Source organism: Hypanus sabinus, chromosome 15 (genome assembly GCF_030144855.1).
Source record: "Hypanus sabinus isolate sHypSab1 chromosome 15, sHypSab1.hap1, whole genome shotgun sequence".
Lineage (NCBI taxonomy): Eukaryota > Metazoa > Chordata > Chondrichthyes > Myliobatiformes > Dasyatidae > Hypanus > Hypanus sabinus.
In genome coordinates this window covers 47,492,372-47,512,146 of record NC_082720.1, presented here as the reverse complement: position 1 = coordinate 47,512,146, position 19,775 = coordinate 47,492,372, and the positions used below count along the sequence as shown (strand labels likewise).

The 19,775-nt window shown below is 42.2% G+C and overlaps 1 protein-coding gene and 1 long non-coding RNA gene across 3 annotated transcripts in view; both read right to left on the bottom strand.

Moving 5' to 3' along the window:
* LOC132405482 (A disintegrin and metalloproteinase with thrombospondin motifs 2-like) overlaps window positions 1-1,076 on the bottom strand; it is a 274,937-nt gene extending 273,861 nt beyond the window's left edge. For both annotated transcript variants that reach the window (XM_059990318.1, XM_059990319.1), the window contains exons 1-2: window positions 782-1,076; window positions 87-445 (exon numbers count right to left, since the gene is read on the bottom strand). In XM_059990318.1, coding sequence (XP_059846301.1) covers window positions 87-445; window positions 782-863 — 441 coding nt within the window. In that variant the 5' untranslated portion in view covers window positions 864-1,076. The remainder of the gene's footprint in view (window positions 1-86; window positions 446-781) is intronic.
* Window positions 1,077-17,423: 16,347 nt separating this feature from the next.
* LOC132405157 (uncharacterized) overlaps window positions 17,424-19,775 on the bottom strand; it is an 85,749-nt gene continuing 83,397 nt past the window's right edge. The window contains exon 3 of the long non-coding RNA XR_009515778.1: window positions 17,424-18,706. This is a non-coding gene — a long non-coding RNA (uncharacterized LOC132405157). The remainder of the gene's footprint in view (window positions 18,707-19,775) is intronic.

Here is a 19,775-nt window from a genome sequence, read left to right as displayed (position 1 = left end):
TTTTATGCTGCAAAATAGATGGAAGGTTCGGCGCTGTATGGGGTTAATGAACCCGTTTGTTGAAGGCGTGTCGGAATGTTGCTTACCAGCCCATCGCAGTTGCTGATGGCGACAGAAGTCCCCGGTATATCAGTGATATCTCCGGAGTAGGCGCAGTCCCCACGCAGAGGCTCCTTGCGAGTGACATTGGTGTCTTGCCACTCCACTGTCGCCCCAGGTGCCACCAGCTTCGAATTCAGCTTCAGCCGGAGGTGAAATTTCTGCCCGAACACGGTGACATTATAGTACAACTGTCCGTCAGCTGGAGCTTGCTGAAAACTCCCGCTATGCCTTTTCCACCGTCTCTTGCCAGATGCTGACACAGCGAGGGACAGAAACCTGCCCTGCACATCTGTACTGCTTGGAGTCACCAACTCGTAGCCCGTTAATTTCTCCTGAAGTAACTCTGCAACAAACAGAAACCGTGAAACCTCCAGACTACATGTGTGATTAAACTATCAACATGAGTGCATTAGGTCAGTCGTTATTTTACAGTAGCTTTGGAGTTTGCAACGGCACAGCCTCGTTGTTACTGTACTTCGCCAACAGATAATTCGATTATGATGCGTAAAAATATACATTTTGTTACCGGGGTATATACATTTCTCGGTAACAAAAGATCCGAAACCCACAGACTCAAAAATTACACTGTCCGCGCGAAATCGCAATGGAAATCCGGTTCCGTTCACTCTTACAAAACTATGTATGAACGGACATAAAAAGCCAAACCGCCCAAACATACCTGTATGCGGGGCTACATAAAGGCCTTCAGCTCGAATAAAGAATATAAGGACAAAGTAAAATGTTCCACGGAAGTAATCCATTGCACACTTCAAAGTGTCAGAAACTTGTCCGGTTTTCGCTTTAAAGTTAAGCGGCTACTGTGGACTGCGGCTTTGCGTTGTGCCAGCGCATTGGGGCTGCCAGGGAAGGTGCGGACAGCACTGCCTCACTGCCTTACTCAGCTGGTCCTCACTTCGTGTCACCGAATCGGAGACAGCGAACCAGGGGCCGGGAGGTTGGGAAAATTATAGAAAACACGGGACGTATTTCATGAAGTCACTGTGATTGGCAGAACGTTGCCACTGCACAGAAGAAAGAAACTTGCGGGAGGAGACTGTTTGGTTTCACCACGTGTACATGTGGATCTTGCGAAGGAGGGAGCGCAAGATTGGGATGATCCTGTGTTAGAAGTTGATAATTCCGTTTCTTTTGCATTCCGATTACTGAGCAATGGCTCCCTCTAGGTTCCAATAGAACCTCCTCCAAAAGCTGCAAAGAATTACAGAACACTACATTACCGCACAAATCCGAAATCTAGAGGCTCGCCCAAGACATCAATTACAGAAAATGAAAAATGCCATACTTCTTTAGAAAGAACGACTAAACGTATGTAATCTTGTGAAGTAAGTAGAAAATTCGAAACTAGGTTAGCTTGGAATGGGTTTCCCAATGAAATGTTCATTTCTAAACCGGATTGTTAAGTATACATTGGAAAACAAATATGTTATAAGAGAAAGATAAAACAAAATACTTTTGGATGCAGACAAAACTAACTAAATACTCAGTGTATCAGGCTGTATCTGAAGAAATAAATGGTTCACATTTCAAGCCATCTACTGCCAGGCCAAACCACCCTCAGGCTGGGGGAGCAACATCTCCTCTGGGTAGCCTCCAATCTGATGGCAGGTATATCCAATTCGTTAACTTCTGGTAATTTCTACACCCCCACTCTCTTTTGCCATTCCCTATTCTGCCCCCCTTACCCTTTTGCTTCTCCTCACCTGTCTGTCATTTCCATCTGGTTCCCCTCCTTCCGTTTCTCCTGTGATCCACTCTCCTCTCCCATCAAACCCCTCCTTCAGTCCTTCACCTCTCCCGTCAAACCCCTCCTTCTTCAGTCCTTCACCTCTCCCGTCAAACCCCTCCTTCTTCAGTCCTTCTCCTCTCCCGTCAAACCCCTCCTTCAGTCCTTCTCCTCTCCTGTCAAACCCCTCCTTCAGTCCTTCACCTCTCCAGTCAAACCCTTCCTTCTTCAGTCCTTCTCCTCTCCCATCAAACCCCTCCTTCTTCAATCCTTCTCCTCTCCCGTCAAACCCCTCCTTCTTCAGTCCTTCTCCTCTCCCGTCAAACCCCTCCTTCAGTCCTTCACCTCTCCCGTCAAACCCCTCCTTCTTCAGTCCTTCACCTCTCCCGTCAAACCCCTCCTTCTTCAGTCCTTCTCCTCTCCTGTCAAACCCCTCTTTCTTCAGTCCTTCACCTCTCCCGTCAAACCCCTCCTTCTTCAGTCCTTCACCTCTCCCGTCAAACCCCTCCTTCAGTCCTTCTCCTCTCCCGTCAAACCCTTCCTTCAGTCCTTCACCTCTCCCGTCAAACCCCTCCTTCTTCAGTCCTTCACCTCTCCCGTCAAACCCCTCCTTCAGTCCTTCTCCTCTCCCATCAAACCCCTCCTTCAGTCCTTCACCTCTCCCGTCAAACCCTTCCTTCAGTCCTTCTCCTCTCCCGTCAAACCCCTCCTTCTTCAATCCTTCTCCTCTCCCGTCAAACCCCTCCTTCTTCAGTCCTTCTCCTCTCCCATCAAACCCCTCCTTCTTCAGTCCTTCTCCTCTCCCGTCAAACCCCTCCTTCAGTCCTTCTCCTCTCTCATCAAACCCCTCCTTCTTCAATCCTTCACCTCTCCCGTCAAACCCCTCCTTCTTCAGTCCTTCTCCTCTCCCGTCAAACCCCTCCTTCAGTCCTTCTCCTCTCCCATCAAACCCTTCCTTCTTCAGTCCTTCTCCTCTCCCATCAAACCCCTCCTTCAGTCCTTCACCTCTCCCGTCAAACCCCTCCTTCAGTCCTTCACCTCTCCCATCAAACCCCTCCTTCTTTCCTTCTTCTCTCCCGTCAAACCCCTCCTTCTTCAGTCCTCCTCTCCCGTCAAACCCCTCCTTCTTCAGTCCTTCACCTCTCCCGTCAAACCCCTCCTTCTTCAGTTCTTCACCTCTTCCATCTAGCAACTCCCAGCTCCTCATTTCATCTGCCCTTCCCTCCGCTCTAACCTACCTAACACCTCACCTATCACCTGCCAGAGTGATATGTCTTCCCCTTCCCCCACCATTCCGGCTTTGCCCTCTTCCTTTCCAGTCCTGATGAAGAGTTTTGGTATGAAACATTGCATATTCCACTCCATAGATGCTGCCTGACCTGCTAAGTTCCAACATTGTGTGTGTGTCTGTTACTCTGAATTTCTTGCATCTGCAGAACCTCTTGTGTGACATTTCAGGCAGTTACCCTTTGGACCAGGACTGAAGAGGACTGCTCTTTATGCGGTATTATAGGCATATTTACAGTAATCCAAACTTGCAGAAGGAGCTCCTGAGTTAAATCTCTCTCTTAATTTGTCTAATAACGCAATAAGAATATCTGGGCATAATTCTGTGAGCCTGTCCAAGATTACTGCTGATGTTCATTACAGAATGAATTACCATTACCAGGAAATGTTCATTATAATAACTCAAAGCCCAGTATGCTAACATTTTTTAAATCACTTAAAATAATGATGGGGGTTTTATTATGACAGACCATACTCCTCAGCTGAATGGCTATGCAAACATATTTGGAACAATTCATTTCTTGACCATATTAAGACATTGGAGACAGTGTGAATAGAAAGATGATTAACTCTAGGTCGAAAACTAGAGACAAGGGATTATCTATTTGAAATTGCCATCAAGAGAGCGAGGAGAGAGATTTGAGAAAGAACTGTTGTGTAGAAGCTTGTCAGAGCATGAAATATCTCAGCACGGGAAGTAGGTGAGCTTGGGACCTGTTTATATTAATGAGGAAATTAGATAAACAACTGAAGCAGAGGAAGGCACAGGGCTGTAGACAGAAAATTGCATTGTAGAATTAAATGTTAGTACTTTCTAAAATACAGTCAAAATGGACATGATTGATAGAGCAGTATCTCAATAGTTGTACTCTTTACTATTAACTGCAAGCTGAACACAACATAATTGTTGATAGGAGTAATGTTAAAACAAAAAACAAATGGTGGAAGAACTCAGTAAGACAAACAGCGTCTGCAGAGGCAAAAGGCGTAGGGCAACATTTCAGTTCAAAATCTTATATGAGGACACATCCTGATGAATGGTCTTAATGTTTCAATCTACTGAGTTCTTCCAGCAATCTGATTTTGTTTTATAATCCCAAGGGCTTCCATAGATGTGCTAAGAGCAGAAGGACAGCAAAGGACAAAACTGGTCCTCTTGAAGATCAGAGTGGTCATCTATGCATGGAGAGATCTTAACTGGATTTTTTGCATATATATTTACTCAGTAGACAAACACAAAGTCTATAGAAGTGAAGCAAAACAGCAGTGAGGTCATGGTCTCTACAGAGGTTTTAGAGGAGGTGTTTGCTGTCTTGAGGCAAATAGGGTGCACAAATCCCCAGGGCATTCAAGATGTTCCCTTGGACCTTGTGAGACACTAGTGCAGAAATTGCAGGGGCCCGAACAGAGATATTTAAAACGTCCTTAGCAATGGGTAAGGTGCCAGAGGATTGGAGGATAGCCAAAGTCATTCAGTTGTTGAAGAAAGGCTCTAAAAATAAACCATGAAATTATAGGCTGGTGAACTTGACATCAGTTGTGGAAAAATTATTGGAAGATATTCTAAGGGACATGGTATTTAAATATTTAGACAAACAGGGACAGATTAAGTGTAGTCAACGTGGCTTTGTGTCTGGTAGGTCATGCCTAACCAATCATATAGAGTTTTTCAAGGAAATTACCAGGAAAGGTTTTGAGGGCCAGGCAGAGGACATTGGCTACATTAGCAAGGCCTTTGACAAGGCCCCACATGGGAAGTTGATCAGGCATTCAGGATGAGGTAGTAAATTGGATTAGACATGGGCTTTGTGGTAGAAGCCAGAGAGTGGTAGTAGATGGTTGCCTCTCTGACTGGAAACCTGTGACTAATGGTGTGCTGCAGGGAATAGTACTGTGTCCATTGCTGTTTGTCATCTATATCAACGATCTGAATGATAATGTGGTAAAATGGATGAGCAAATTTGCAGATGACACCAAGATTGGGGCATAGTAGACTGCAAAGAAGGCTAACAAAGCTTGCAGTGTGATCTGGACCAGCTGGAAAAGATGGGCTGAAAAATGGCAGATGGAATTTAATGCAGACATTGTGTGAGATGTTGCACTTTGGGAGGACTAATCAGAGTAGGTCTTACACAGTGAGCAGTAGGGCACTGAGGAATATGATAGAACAAAGCGACCTGGGAATGCAGAATACAGGTGTCTACCTGTGACACCTTGAAAGTGGTATCACAAGTAGACAGATTCATAAAGAGAGCTTCAGGTACATTTACCTTCGTAAATCAAAGTTATGGATACAGGAGTTGTGATGTTATGTTGAAGTTGTATAAGATGTTGCTGAGGCCTAATTTGGAGTATTGTTGTTCTGGTCTCTTATCTACAAGAAAGATGCAAATAGGATTGAAAGAATGTGGAGAAAATTTACAATGATTTTGCCGGAGTTATAGGGAAAGGTTGAATAGGTTAGGACTTTATTCCCTTGAACATAGTAGAATGATGGGAGATTTGACAGGGGTATACAACATGATGGGGCGTATCTGTAGATAGGGTAAACACAAACAGGCTTTTTCGACTGAGGTTGGGTGAGACTACAACTAGAGGTCATGGGTTAAGGTTGAACAATGAAATGTTTAAGGGGAACATAAGGGGTAACTTCTTCACTCCAAGGTTGTTGAGAGTGTAGAAGGAGGTGCTTGCAGAAATGGTGCATGGGGGTTTGATTTCAATGTTTAAGAGAAATTTGGATAGGTACACAGATGGAAGAAATATGGAAGGCTATGGTCTGGGTGCAGGTCAATCGGGCTAAGCAGATTAATAGTTCCGCATGGACTAGATGGGCTGAAGGGCCTGTTTCTGCGCATTGGTGTCCTATGACTCTTTGAGGCTATTCAAACATCTGCAGTCCCTTTTTACCTTCAAAGAATGTTACAGCTCCCCCCCCCCACTTACCAAAGTTTAAAGTTCAAGGTATATTTATTATCAAACTATACTACCCTGAGATTAATTTTTGCAGGCATTTACTGGAAAGTAACAAAATGCAATAGAATTTATGAAAAACTATACATAAAAACTGACAATCAATGTGCAAAAGAAGACAAACTGTGCGAATAAAATAATGCTCAATACATGAACTGTAAAGAGTCCTTGAAAGTGAGTCTGTGTCATAAAATCAGTTCAGAGTTGTGTTGAGTGAAGTTATCCACACCGGTTCAGGAGCCTGGTGGTCGTGGGCTAATAACTGTTGCTGAACCATGATGTAGGAACCAAGGAGTCTGTACATCCTGCCTGATGGTATTAGTGAGAAGAGAGTATGTCCTGGATGGTGCGGGTCTTTGACAATGGTTCCAATTTCTTCCAGCAAAGCTCCATGTAAATGTACTCAGTGGTGGGGAGAGTTTTGACTGTGATGCACTGAGCTAAAAAAAAAACCACTTTCTGTAGTCTTTTCCCTTCCTGAGCATCGGCACTTCCATACCAGGTCCTGACATGGTTAGTTAAGTTACTTTCCACTGTACCTCCTTAGAAGTCTGCCAAAGTTTTAGATAACATGTCAAATCTATGCAGATTTCTAAGAAAGTAGAAATAGCTGCTATGCATTCTTAGATGCTAGTCCCAGGACAGATCCTCTGATATGTTAACAACAAGGTATTTAATCATCTGCATTTTCATTCCCCTAATGAGAACTGGCACATAGACCTCCAGCTTCTTCCTCTGCAGTCAAATATACACGTTTCTGTTTTCCTGTTGAAAAGTGTGAGGTTGTTGTTCCATGCCTTCAACCAGAATTTCAATCTGCCTCCTACATGCCAATTCATCGCCACCATTGATTCTGCCAACAGTAGTGTCATGGGCAATCTTAAATACGGCATTGGAGTTGTGCCGAAACATACAATCATAGGTGTAAAGTCAGTAGAGTGGGGGCAAAGCACACAGCCTTGTGGTGCAGCTGTGCTGATGGTGAGTGTGGTGGAAATATGTAACATTCAATCAAGTTCGCAGGTCTGGCAACTGAGGCAGGAAATGCACTGACTTCAAGTAGGTATAGTAAGAATTTATTTACCAAACATTTGCTTTCCCCAGGTTACAGATAATATGAACCTGAATATTCAACAAACAAACACACATTCAACAAACATTCTTAGTTAAAGGTTCATGTAGAGGATCCCTTCTCAATTTTCTTCTGCATCCTTGCCATAAACAAAGGAAGAAGAGAGCAAACCCCTTCTACATGCTTTTTTACATACACTGGATATTTGAAACTGGACACCAGGTTGCCATCCAATAGGAAAAGCAGCTGCAGTCTCTAAGCTAGCCAATCACAATGGAAGTGACTTTCGACAATCAGAATAAGGCATGCCTGCCCATAGGATAAGATGTTGTTGCCATTTAGTACTGATTGGGCTCTGCAAGTGAGGAAGTCTCGAATCCAGTTGCACAGGGAGATATCGAGGTCCAGGTTAGTGGAGCTAGGTGATTAGTTTTGTGGGAATGATGGCATTAAACACTAAGCTGCAGTCATTGAAGAGCATCCAGATGCACATTTCTTCATTGTCCAGGTGTTCCAGAGCTGAGTAAAGAACCAATGAAATGGTGTTTGGTATTGACCTGTTATGACTGTAAGCAAATTGGAGTGGGTACAGGTCATCCCTCAGGCGAGAATTGATATGTTTCATGACCAACCTCTCAAAATGCATCATCACAATGGATGAAAACGCTACTGGATGATGCTGAACCCACCCCGTCTACCAGACTGAAGGCCAGACCTTGCAAGAGCTATTATAAAAGAAGACATTCTACAACAAACATTTATAAACCTTTTATATTACTACTTCAATCATGTAATGACAAAGCAGTAGTAGGATTCTTATCAGGATCAGTTAATCCCAGATGTGTTTATTTCTTGTTCTACTCTTAGTGATCCATTTAATTAAAACTTCATGTGGGTTTTTATCTGAAAATAATATTGATAGTGCCAATACAAAACTGTTAAGGATTATTGTAATAATTATAGAATTTCACTTGTATAATGTCAACAATAAGTATGAATCATATTTCGTACTTGTAATTCTTTCCATCAAAATAATCATAGGTTTAAGACCCTTCTGAAAGCTGCATCTCTATTTCATAGTCCATAAAGTAGTTCCGTAGGATGCAAGTCTGAAACATAAAGACCTTTGCTGAATATTGTACACAAGCCTTGTCACTGGAATTTACAGTATATTATAGTTGTACAGTTAATGCTCATTAGATAATGATATCAGTAGCTGAAAATGTTTTTCCAACTAGATTTTTTTTTTCCTTCAATTAATTTGATTGCATTAACAAAAATAATTTTTATATACAGCCTTGCAAAGAACATGAGCAGCTAGGAAATGGGCAATTGAAATGTATAGGCAGTTTAGGTCATTCTAATGTAAGTAATCTGATAGTAATCACACTCCAACTCACAATGCAGTTACATAATTTAACCCTATATTCTGGCATTTAGTCAAATCTAGTTTTAAAATTGTGCAGCAGTTTGTATCCTTTTGAGTAAGTCTACAGGGCAGCTTATACAAATATCATAAGTGCACAAGAACTATCAACTGTCTATACCTATGCCATGTTTGAATCGCTAAATGAAAACATCCGTCTGGTCTACCAGCTTGAGCTCAAGTCACAATGGTGCAAGTAACTTAGCCGTGTTGCCTGGTTTGACGCAAACCCATTGTCTCATGCCTATGCAAACACCTCATCATCCTGTTTTGCAAACCATATCTCAGTCTGTGGCCGAGCCCGTTCTTTTGGCAAAAGTGTGTATTTAACTACAATCTACAATCCACATTAAGAAATGAAGACTGTTTCTCATTTGAATTAATCACTGCTATATTCACCCAAGTCCAGAATACTCCCTACAGTTACCTCCTCTTGGCCCAGGACAGAAATCTGACCCAGAAAGGCCAAACTTTAAAGAGGATCCAAATATGGGCAGCAAAAATTCCCTTCACTTTGGAACCCTTCCCCAATTATTAACCTATCATGTCCCTATGTGCATCTACAGCTACTCTCTCATCCCTAATTACGAGACTAAGCTGAGGTGGCAATAAAATGTTTCAGAAATTTGATGACCTCTTTTTGGGTACTTTTGTCACCTCAATATCAACCAGTCTTTAAATTGCAACTTTGTCATTTGTGGGCTTGTCTCCTTCACTGCTGGCTCGTTACAGTTAAATTACATCTTTACCTTCTCCCCTTTATTCTCTGAGAGCTAAAACTCAGCTGTGGCTATGGGTACTGTACTTACTGTGTGGATAGGATCAAGGTAACTTTGTTTCAGACTCACAGACAATAGTTGATATTCCCTGCCATGACAGAACATTATCAGAATGATCTCGACAACCAGCCTTTTTGATCAATCTGCTGGAGGGCTTGGGGTGGTCCTTGTTCAAATAGCCAGCTGGTGGTGTTGTGGCATCAGCAAAGGCTCCTGGGTTTGAATCCGGCCGGCTCCCTTGCACGCTTTCCATCCGTGCTGGGTTGAGCGTCGAGCTGGCAACTCGGCCTCGTAAAAATAAGAAAGCCTGCTGAAAAAAACGCCATCACAACGGCATCCCGATGACTCCACTCGGAGTTAAGGGCTTTCTACTTCTTCTTCTGTTCGAACAGCTGCAAGGACCTTGCCCTGATGGCACCCCGTCACAGACTGTCCTTTTGATTGCTGGCTCAACTACTGAAAAGGCCCAGCCTACTTGTGTTCACTCCCCATTCAGCTGGATTGGGGCCTTCCTTTTGATTGCTGGCTCAACTACTGAAAAGGCCCAGCCTACTTGTGTTCACTCCCCATTCAGCTGGATTGGGGCCTTCGGGCACGGTGTGTTATTTCTTCTCTCTTTCTCAGTCTGCCTTGCCATTGAGGTTGTAGAACTTGTCTCTGCCTTGACTTAGATCTATACAACTAATCATTGACCACCAAGAACCAGCCTTCATTGCAAACTATAGTTACTGTTGTACTTTAAACTTTATTCACGGCTCGCCTTGTCCTGTCATTGGCACACTCATTCCCTTTCTGGAGGCCTTTACTTTAATTGCTGCTACCTCTGCAGGCAGCTGTACTGCTTTTAACATTTCCTGACCATGTTTGGCCCTTACCCTTGTGTTCCTGACATGATGCATACTCACTGTCCCATCTCCTGTCCCTGCTTGGGGCTGCCATCTATCTGTATGCCGTGTTGTCTGTTCTGGGGATCATACATGTTTGCTATCCCCGTGTTGTCCGTGTTTATTCTTCCTTACCTGAGTCAATGCTAGCACGAGCCTTACTTGGACAATTGTGTCATTGTTTGGGCACACACAAAAATCCACAGGAAGCTGACCTCTCTCAATCTCAAGCACCTGAAGCTGACTTCTCTCTGCCCTCCAAGTTTCACCCCATGCACTGGTAGTGCAAATCTCCCCAGTCGTGGGCAAGGGTAGATCAGTTACTGAGAGTGAAGACCCCATGTCCATTAACATATTGCATTACTGGCCCCCTAATAAACCTTTTGTATATATCCGTGTGGGACCAGCACTGCCAGTGGCTGTTTGTCTGACCTGGATGCTGACCTCACCAGCTCTATAATGTAGCATTTGGGATGAAGAAGAGATGTCCCCTGACCTCAGAGATGCAACGATAATCACCCTCTACAAAAATAAAGGTTCAAGGACCGACTGCGGGAACTACAGAGGCATCTCACTACTTTCCATTGTCGGAAAAATCCTCGCCCACATCATCCTCAACAGACTGATTCCAACAGTGTCAGAGGAGAACCTTCCCGAGTCGCAATGTGGCGTTCGTCCCAAACGCAGCACTGTCGATATGATCTTCGCAGTGAGACAGATACAGGAGAAGTGCCTGGAACAGAACATGACATATATGATACCATAATATGATATGTTTTAACCTACAATTTGAGAAGGAGAAGGGAAAATCGGATGTGTCGGAATTACAGTTGAACAAAGGGAACAACGGAGCTATGAGGGAGGAGCTAGCCAAAGTTCAATGGAACAATACTGTAGCAGGGACAACAATGGCAGGTATTCCTGGGAATAATGCAGAAGGTGCAGGATCGGTTCATTCCAAAGAGGAAGAAAGATCCTAAGGGGAGTAAGGGGCAGCCGTGGCTGACGAAGAAATTGCAAAGACCTCAAGAAAGAGCCAACTTCAGAGATTCAGTTATCTGATGAAGATGAGACAAAACATGTAAATAATAACTAGGAAACACAAGAACTGTGTATACCACTTAGATGGTCTACTTGTGTTCGTAAACCCACAGAGAGACTGATAGAGACTTGTTGAATTATGTATTTGCTTTGATTAATGTTGCTAATTGTTTTTCTTTTAAGGAAAGGAAGATGTGGTGATATCACGTCCAATGATGTGCCAGTATGTGATTGGGCAGAGCAATGAGCGTGCGCAGGATGGCTAGAATATTCCAGCACATGGCTGGGTTAAAACATGTTTGTTTATTATTGGAAATAAGAGTTCATTAATTCTTCCAGAATATGATTCTTCATTGTTAACCCAGGTATGTTTAAACAGAAGTAACATAACAAACTGAAGACTGCTTCATGTTTGAATTAATATCTACTATATTCACTTAATTCCACAGTACCCCCTAACAGTGATAAAGAGGATGGCTTTATCTTAACATCAATGCTAATGAAGAACAAATCAGAGAGGACTGTTTCATGCTAAGAAAATCACTCCCTTTAAAGGTTGTCTTTGCACAATCAAATCGAGCCTTCAAGATGGAGATAAAGTTTTGCTGGTGAAAGGATCAAAGGGTTTGCAGCAAAGACAGATAAGTGGAGGTGCAGAGCAGCCATAATCTAATTGAATGCAACAGCAGGCTGAAAGGCTAAATAGTCTGTCTTGTTCCTAATATAATAATGCTTCAATTCCTGAAGCATTCAAAAAGTAAGAATTTTACTCAAGGACAAGCAGAATTTAATAAACTTAATGAGAATTTGAACCATTTTACAGTGATCTTCGCGTTCTCTGTAGGTGCAGGCAAGATCCTAAAGGTCTGGAGAATAGCTAATGTTGTTGCTTCATTTCAAACAGGGAGCCTTACGATTATTGGAAATTATGGTGGAGGACTCTTAGGGATTGGCCATACTCACATACAGAAAAGCACAAACTTGTTAGGGGAAGTCAGCATGGCTTTGTGCGGGGGAGGTTACATTTTATAAATCTGACTGAGTGTTTTCAAGAGGGAGCAGATATGATGGATGAGGACAGAGGAGTGGATATTATCTACATGGACGCCTCATGGTAGGCTGATCCAGCAGATTAAGATATATAGGATCCAAAAGATTTGGTAAAATGAATTGAAACTGCCTTGGCTGGAGAGGACAGAGAGTCGTGGTGGAAGGATGTTTTTCTGATTGAAGGTCTGTGGCCAGTGCTGTTCTGCAGAGCTCAGTGCTGGGATTTCTGTCTGTGACATACAAAGACAAAAATGTAGATGGGCTGATAGGCAAGTTTGCAGACACCACAAAGGCTATTGATAGAAAGATTGGCGAAGGATATAGAACAGTTGGAAATATGGACAGAGGAATAGTACATGGTGTTTAATGCATACAAGTATGAGATATTGCACTTTGGCAGCCAAATATAAAAGAAAAGTATGCATTAAATGGCAGGACCGTTCGGAGCATGGCCGTAAATAGGGATCTAGGGATGCAAGTCCATAGCTGTTTGGGAAAGTGGCAATACAAGTACATAGAGGTGAAGAAGATGTGCAGCAGATAAGCCTTTACTGGCTGGGTCATTAGATTGGCAAGTGATGTTGCAACTGCATAAAGCTTTGGTTACCACACACAAAATGCTGGAGAAACTCAGCAGGCCAGGCAGCATCTAGGAAAAGAGTACAGTCGGGGTTTCAGACCGAAACGTCAACTATACTCTTCTAAGAAGCTTCCTGGCCTGCTGAGTTCCTCTAGCATTTTGTGAGTGATGCTTGGATTTTCAGCATCCGCAGATTTTCTCTTGTTTGTGTAAAGCTTTGGTTAGACCGGGGGTCGGCAACCCGCGGCTCCGGAGCCACATGTGGCTCTTTTACGTCTGTGCTGCGGCTCCCTGTTGCTTTGGGAAATAATTGGTTGTGGCGACCCTTTTCCTGGCACATCCGAACTGACTCACAATTAGATAGCCTACGGGGGTTTGCGAGCACAGAGCTTTGGAGCCTCTGCGCCATGGGGGGGCAGGTTGAGGGAGGCTTAAAAGTGAGGCTGAAGATTTCGAATAAAGTTTTTTCCTTCGACTGCAGTTACCGACTCCGTGTCATAATTTTAGCGCTGCGTGTAGCACACCGCTACATGGTCAGTATTTAATTAAAATGTATTTTATGTTAGTTTGTTAGTTTTTGAAATGTAAATCTAAATTTGAAGATTATGGTGATCTTGTACAATCTAAATAAGACGTTGTGGCGACCCATTTCCTGACACATCCGAACCGGCTCACAATTAGCCAGCGTTCAGGCTAAGGGAGATAGCCTACGGGGGTTTGTGAGTACATGTCTTTTGCAGCATCCGCGCCCATGGGGGGCGGGTTGAGGGAGGCTTAAAAGCAAGGCTGTTTAGTTCGAATAAAGCTATCTTTGACTGCAGTTTACTGACTGCGTGTAGCACACCGCTACAACGTGTTTTTATCGCTGGCTGTCCAGAGGGGAGGTGCTGAAACGCTTTGTCGCTTGTCTGGAAGAAGTGAAAACTTTCCTGGGCAGCAAAGGGCTCACCTTTCCTGAGCTGGAACAGCCAGAGTGGCTGGAAAAGCTACACTTCATGGTAGACATGACAGCGCACCTGAACACGCCGAACACAGCTCTTCGGGGAAAGGACGCACAGCCCTGCACATGTTTGAGGATGTTTTGGCATTCGAGCGCAAGCTGACAGTGCTTGCCAGAGATTTACAGAAAGGCCCATTGTCTCACTTCCCCAATTTGAGAGAGTTCAAACAAGGTCACGACATGATAAATTCGGAGTATTTACATTCTGCAATCATCGCAATGCAAACATCGTTTGGGAAACGCTTCTGTGAGTTCAGAGAGGAAAAAAACACATTATCCTTCCCGGTCACTCCCCTAAGCATCGATCCATCCCTACTGAATACGACTGCATTGTCAGGTGTGAGTCAACCTGAACAAGTATGATAAATATTTTAATTGCCTATTATTTTACGTATATTCATATGTTTTCATTGTTCAGTGAAATAGTCCTTTTATTTTTCAGGTTGACAGCTGGCTGACGTTATTTTTGGTTTGCTGCTGACGGCAAATTTAAGTTTGGCGTTTTTCATAAATACAAGAAGGACTCAAATAGACGTTGAGTATTTTACTTAAAAGTAACCTTCAACCCAACGTCTTTTTTTCGGAGTTCAAAATGTTTTTGTTGCATGCAGAAATGTAATTTCGTTTTCTCTGCAGGAGTTCATCAATTTCATAAATGCAACACATTATAGTTTGTTTATACATAGCATAAAGGCAAAACAAAACGTTGTATGCAGTGTTATTTCATTTTAAATGTCAAATGGGTTTTGCGGCTCCCAGTGTTTTCTTTTCTGTGGGAAACGGGTCCAAGTGGCTCTTTCAGTGGTAAACGTTGCTGACCCCTGGGTTAGACCATATTTGGAGTACTCTGCGCAGTTTGAATTGCCATAGTATAGGAAAAATGTTGGGCTTTTGAAGGGGGTGCAGAAAAGTTCAGCAGGGGACAGCTTGGTAAAGCACCTCTGCACCATCCGACAAAAGTGGAACTCCCCAGTGGCCAAACAGTTCCGACATGTCAGGCACGGTCTCCTCTTGTGCCACAATGAGGCAACCCTCACGGTGGAGGAGCAACACCTTATATTCCATTTGGATAGCCTCCAACCTGATAGCATGAATATTGATTTTTAAACTTCCAGTTAAAAAAAATCCCTCCCTCCTCCCCTCTTCTTCTATTCCCCACTCTAGCCCCTTACCTCTTCTCACCTGCCTATTACCTCCCCTTAATGCCCTTCCTCCTTCCCTTTCTCCTATGGTCCACTCCCCTCTCCTATCAGATTCCCTCCTCTCCGGCCCTTTACCTTTTCTACCCAGCTGACTTCACCGATCACATTCTAGCCATCCGCCTTCCCCTCCCCCACCTTTTTATTCTGGAGTCTTCACCCCTGCCTTTCCAGTCCCGAAGGAGGGTCTCAGCCCAACCTGGCAATTGTTTTTCATTTCCAGAGATGGTGTCCAGCCTGTTCCTCCAGCATCTTGCATGTGTTGCCCCAGGAATAGTGCCTGGATTTGAGGAGTTGCTCAGTCTGAAGTAGCTGCAGGGATAAGCAGAAGCTCTCTAAAAGGAACAGAGGGACTTAGTAGTTGCTGCTACAAGCTGACATAAATGCAGATCCCTTTGGTCCGGCAAGATCTTGTTAGTAATCTCTATCTAAACGAAGAAGTCCCAAAGCAAAAGCTGATATTCTATAAAATGAAAGAATAATGACATGGTAAGTGCACATTGTATTTAAAACTAGCTTTTCTTCTATTGCCTGCTAAGCATTGCAAGGTTGTGTGGATGAGGGTGAACTGTCAGTAAAGGAATGTGGAGCACATTGTGAAATAGTACGTATTGTGAGACTTGAGAATGTGCAGATGTCAAGTGGAGGAATGTGTTTTCATTTTATTCAAGACAGTTGGTGTGGATAATTGGAGTTTATCGGTGCCCTTAGCCAAAGTCTTGTGTGAGGGATTAGTTGTGTGTCAAAATTCTGGATACACAACAAAGAGAAACAAGTGTCCAGTGCAGTATCTTTTACTACTTCCTACGTTATTGTGTACCCACAGACGTTGACTGCACAACACATTTGTCTTCCTCCGACTTCGAGAGACTACTACTACGTTATTGTGTGTGAGAGAATAGAGTCAGATCAGCAAGCAAGCAAAGCTGTTGTCCTGCATGATGGAAAAAAATAAAGTGCAAGACTTTGCCAGGGAACTAACTAGCTTGTACTTCATTTTTTTCTCTCTGCCACCTTAAGGAGGCCCAGTAGAGCCAATCTGAACGGATCCAGTGAATGGAGGAAGGCATAGTGAGTCAGTAAAATTACCAGGCTAGCTTTAGCTGGATGATGTTCTGATGCTGTGGAGAGCCTGAAGTTGCACACTATTTGCAAAGAGATGTTTTCAAAGGAGAGCTCAGTTGCCAATGACATACCTGTACACAGTTTCTATTTTCAAGTAACAGTATTGTTGGACAGGAATATTTAAGTTCCTTTATGCATGTGCAAATTTGAATGGTATGACTTTTCAGCAAAGTAATAGCAGAATAAATGATGCAGAAAAAATTAACTGCTTTAGGAACCACTCCCATGATGGACGATTTACAAAAAACAATATTAAAATGTAATTTATATCTGAAGTTTGTTCCACTTTTACTTCTATTTTTAAAGAAAATATAATTACAATCAACACTCAGTGGCCACTTTATTAGGTACCTCCTTGTGCTAATAAAATGGCCACTAGAGTGTATGGTCCTGGTCTGATGCTGCTGTAGGCCATCCACTTGACAGTTCGATGGATTGTGCATTCACTGGTGCTCCTCTGCACACCACTGTTGTAACACCTGGTTATTTGAGTTACTGTTGCCTTCCTGTCAGTTGGAACCAATCTGGTCATTCTCCTCTGACTTCTTTCATTGGGTGTTTTCACCCACAGAACTGCCACTTACAGGATTTTTTTTGTTTTTCACATCATTCTCTGTAAACTCTAGAGACAGTTGTGCATGAAAACCCCAGGAGATCAACAGTTTTTAGATACTCAAAACACCCTGTCTGGCACCAACAATCATTCCACAGTCAAAGTCACTTAGATCACATTTCTTCACCATTCTGGTGTTCGGTCTGAACATATCTGAACCTCTTGTTCATGTCTGTATGCTTTCATGCATTGAGTTGCTACCACATGATTGGCTGATAAGATATTAATATTAATCATACCTAACAAAGAGGCTACTGAGTGCATCCTTTTCCTAATGAATGCCAGACTTGTAGATACAGGTCACTGCTCTTTCCTCTCTTTATTCTATGCTGTCCAATAGCCACCATTATCACCACCCTTATAACTACCTGCATACAAGATTGCGCGCGCACACGTGTGTATATGTCTATATACATATATATATATATATATACACACACACATATATATAAAGCTGCAATGATAGCTGGAAAAAAAGGCATCTTTAAATTTTACAACCGCTACAAATTTTTTTTGAAATGCTTTTCATATTTTTGGAATCTATGATTTATTTTCTTTTACAGTTTTGTTTAAACAATATTAGCAGAGAAAATATCTGGTCAATCACATTAAAAGCTCTAGAAATGTAGAATTTGATGGCTTGTATTAAAATATTGACACAATGCTCATGAATAGATTATTGGCAAGCCAGAGTTCTGCACACTGGTGTAACATTTCTCTCTCTGATATTTCAGGGTATATATTAACTGGTTAAAAACAAGTAGGTAACACCTACAGCAGAGAGTGTAAAACATTTGCATTCTGTTATCTCAGAGCATAATTTCAAGGCCAATACTTTTTTCTTGTTAGGCGATACTGTGCATTTCCTAAATTTGAGCATTGAAGGTTGCTGGTCCTTGCTTAACCTCAAAATTCCGATAAAGTTAGACAAACATCAGAAGATGAGATTTTTAAGTTCTCAGTATTCACAGAGTAAATAACAAGACAGTTTAAATCAGAAAAGAAAGGAATAGCAAACAGTTATTCTAAGAGGATTGAAGTCAATAGAAGTAAATAGATTTCAATATTAGGAAAGGTAACTGGATAAGTGGTGCTTCAGAAAAGTGATGTCCATTATTAAGAACCCCAATCACCTAGGACATGCCCTCTTCTCTTTGTTGCCATCAGGCAAGAGGTACAGAAGTCTGAAAGCACACATTCAGTGATTCCGGAACAGCTTCTTCCCCCTGCCATCCAATTCCATTGAACCGATGAACACTACTTTTTTTTAATGTATATTATTTCTGTCTTCGCGCTATTTTAATTTATTCAATATACTTACTGTAATTGATTTACTTAGTTATTTTCTTTTTTTTGTATTGCATTATTTTTGTATTGTATTGTACTGCTGCTGCTAAGTTAATAAATTTCACGACACAAGTCAGTGATAATAAAACTGATTCTGATTCTGATTTTCATTCGGGAAACCCATGAATAAACAAATGACAAATTCATCAAATTTACTAATATAGTTACTGATTAAAATCAGAAGTTCTTGTCAGTATCCATCACCCTCAGACAGATTAGATCAGTAGTATGTGGTGCCTTTACAGTCCATCATGTACCCACATCTGGTGGCCTGATTCCCAGGAGAAACCTGCAGCCTTCAGGGTCTTGCACACAAATTCAGGACACAGCTGCAAGTCTGACAGGCTTGTGGCAGTGAGCACAAAAAGCAGCTTTGAAATCTTCTGGCTGCTTTTCTCCAGGTTCTTCAATTTGACAGAGTTCAAATGCAAGATCTCCCTTGGGCTTCCTTACTCCAGGAGAAGGTTTCACTGCAAATGTACACCTATTGAAGAGATGAAGGAAAAGAGAACTTAGCTGCTGGTGTTGCAGTTCCAAAAATAACACTACAGGACGACTTCACAATTTTCTCACATTCCTTGGGAGAATGTGGAATGCACTTTCTTCCCAGTTAACTGTTATCAGCACGGTAATGACACATTTATATTTTTCATGGCTAATCATAGTTCAAATGTCTTACTGCCTAGTCATTAAATAGTGATTGAACTAATTATTACAAAACAGGTCTGGACAAAAAACATCCAAGATTTGTACAATGTTATGTATACAAATCACTAAAGTCTCCCTGTGAAAGAAATACCTTTTCATTAGTCTGACATCTGGATTGTTACATACGTACAAAAATAACAATTACTGTTGAGACTTATTAAAGGTTAAAATTTATTGATTATAATGCAGTCATATAAACATTTTGGTATTTTCTGCATGTTTTGCACTGCAATGAATATTAAAATGGCTTAAAGGAAGAGTAGCACATTTGACATAATAAACTTACTTTGTTCTGTTTAGAACATAAGACATAGGAGCAGAATTAGGCCGTTCTTCCCATCGAGTCTGCTCTCCATTCTATCATGGCTGATTTATTATCCCTCTCAACCCAATTCTCCTGCCTTCGCACCTTTGACACCCTGACTAATCAAGAACCTATCAACCTCCACTTTAAAGATACACAATGACTTGGCCTGTACAGCTACCAGTGGTAGTAAATTCCATAGATTCACCACTCTCTGACTGAAGAAATTCCTCCTCATCTCTGTTCTAAATGGACATCCCTCTATTCTGAGGTTGTGTCCTCTGGTCCTAGACTCCACCACTATTGGAAACATCCTCTCCACATCCAATCTGTCTAGGCCTATCTATTTAGTCCATGATTTGTCTGGCAAAGAGCATGCTAACATATTTCCAGAAATAATTGGACATAATATTGTGAAATTTTAATAAAATACTGAAAATTGAAAATGATAAGCACGGGAAAATTTTATTTTCTTTTCATATTACAGCCAAGCTGTAAGGAAGCACGGCCATCTGTACAATTTATCCATGCTAACCAAGAT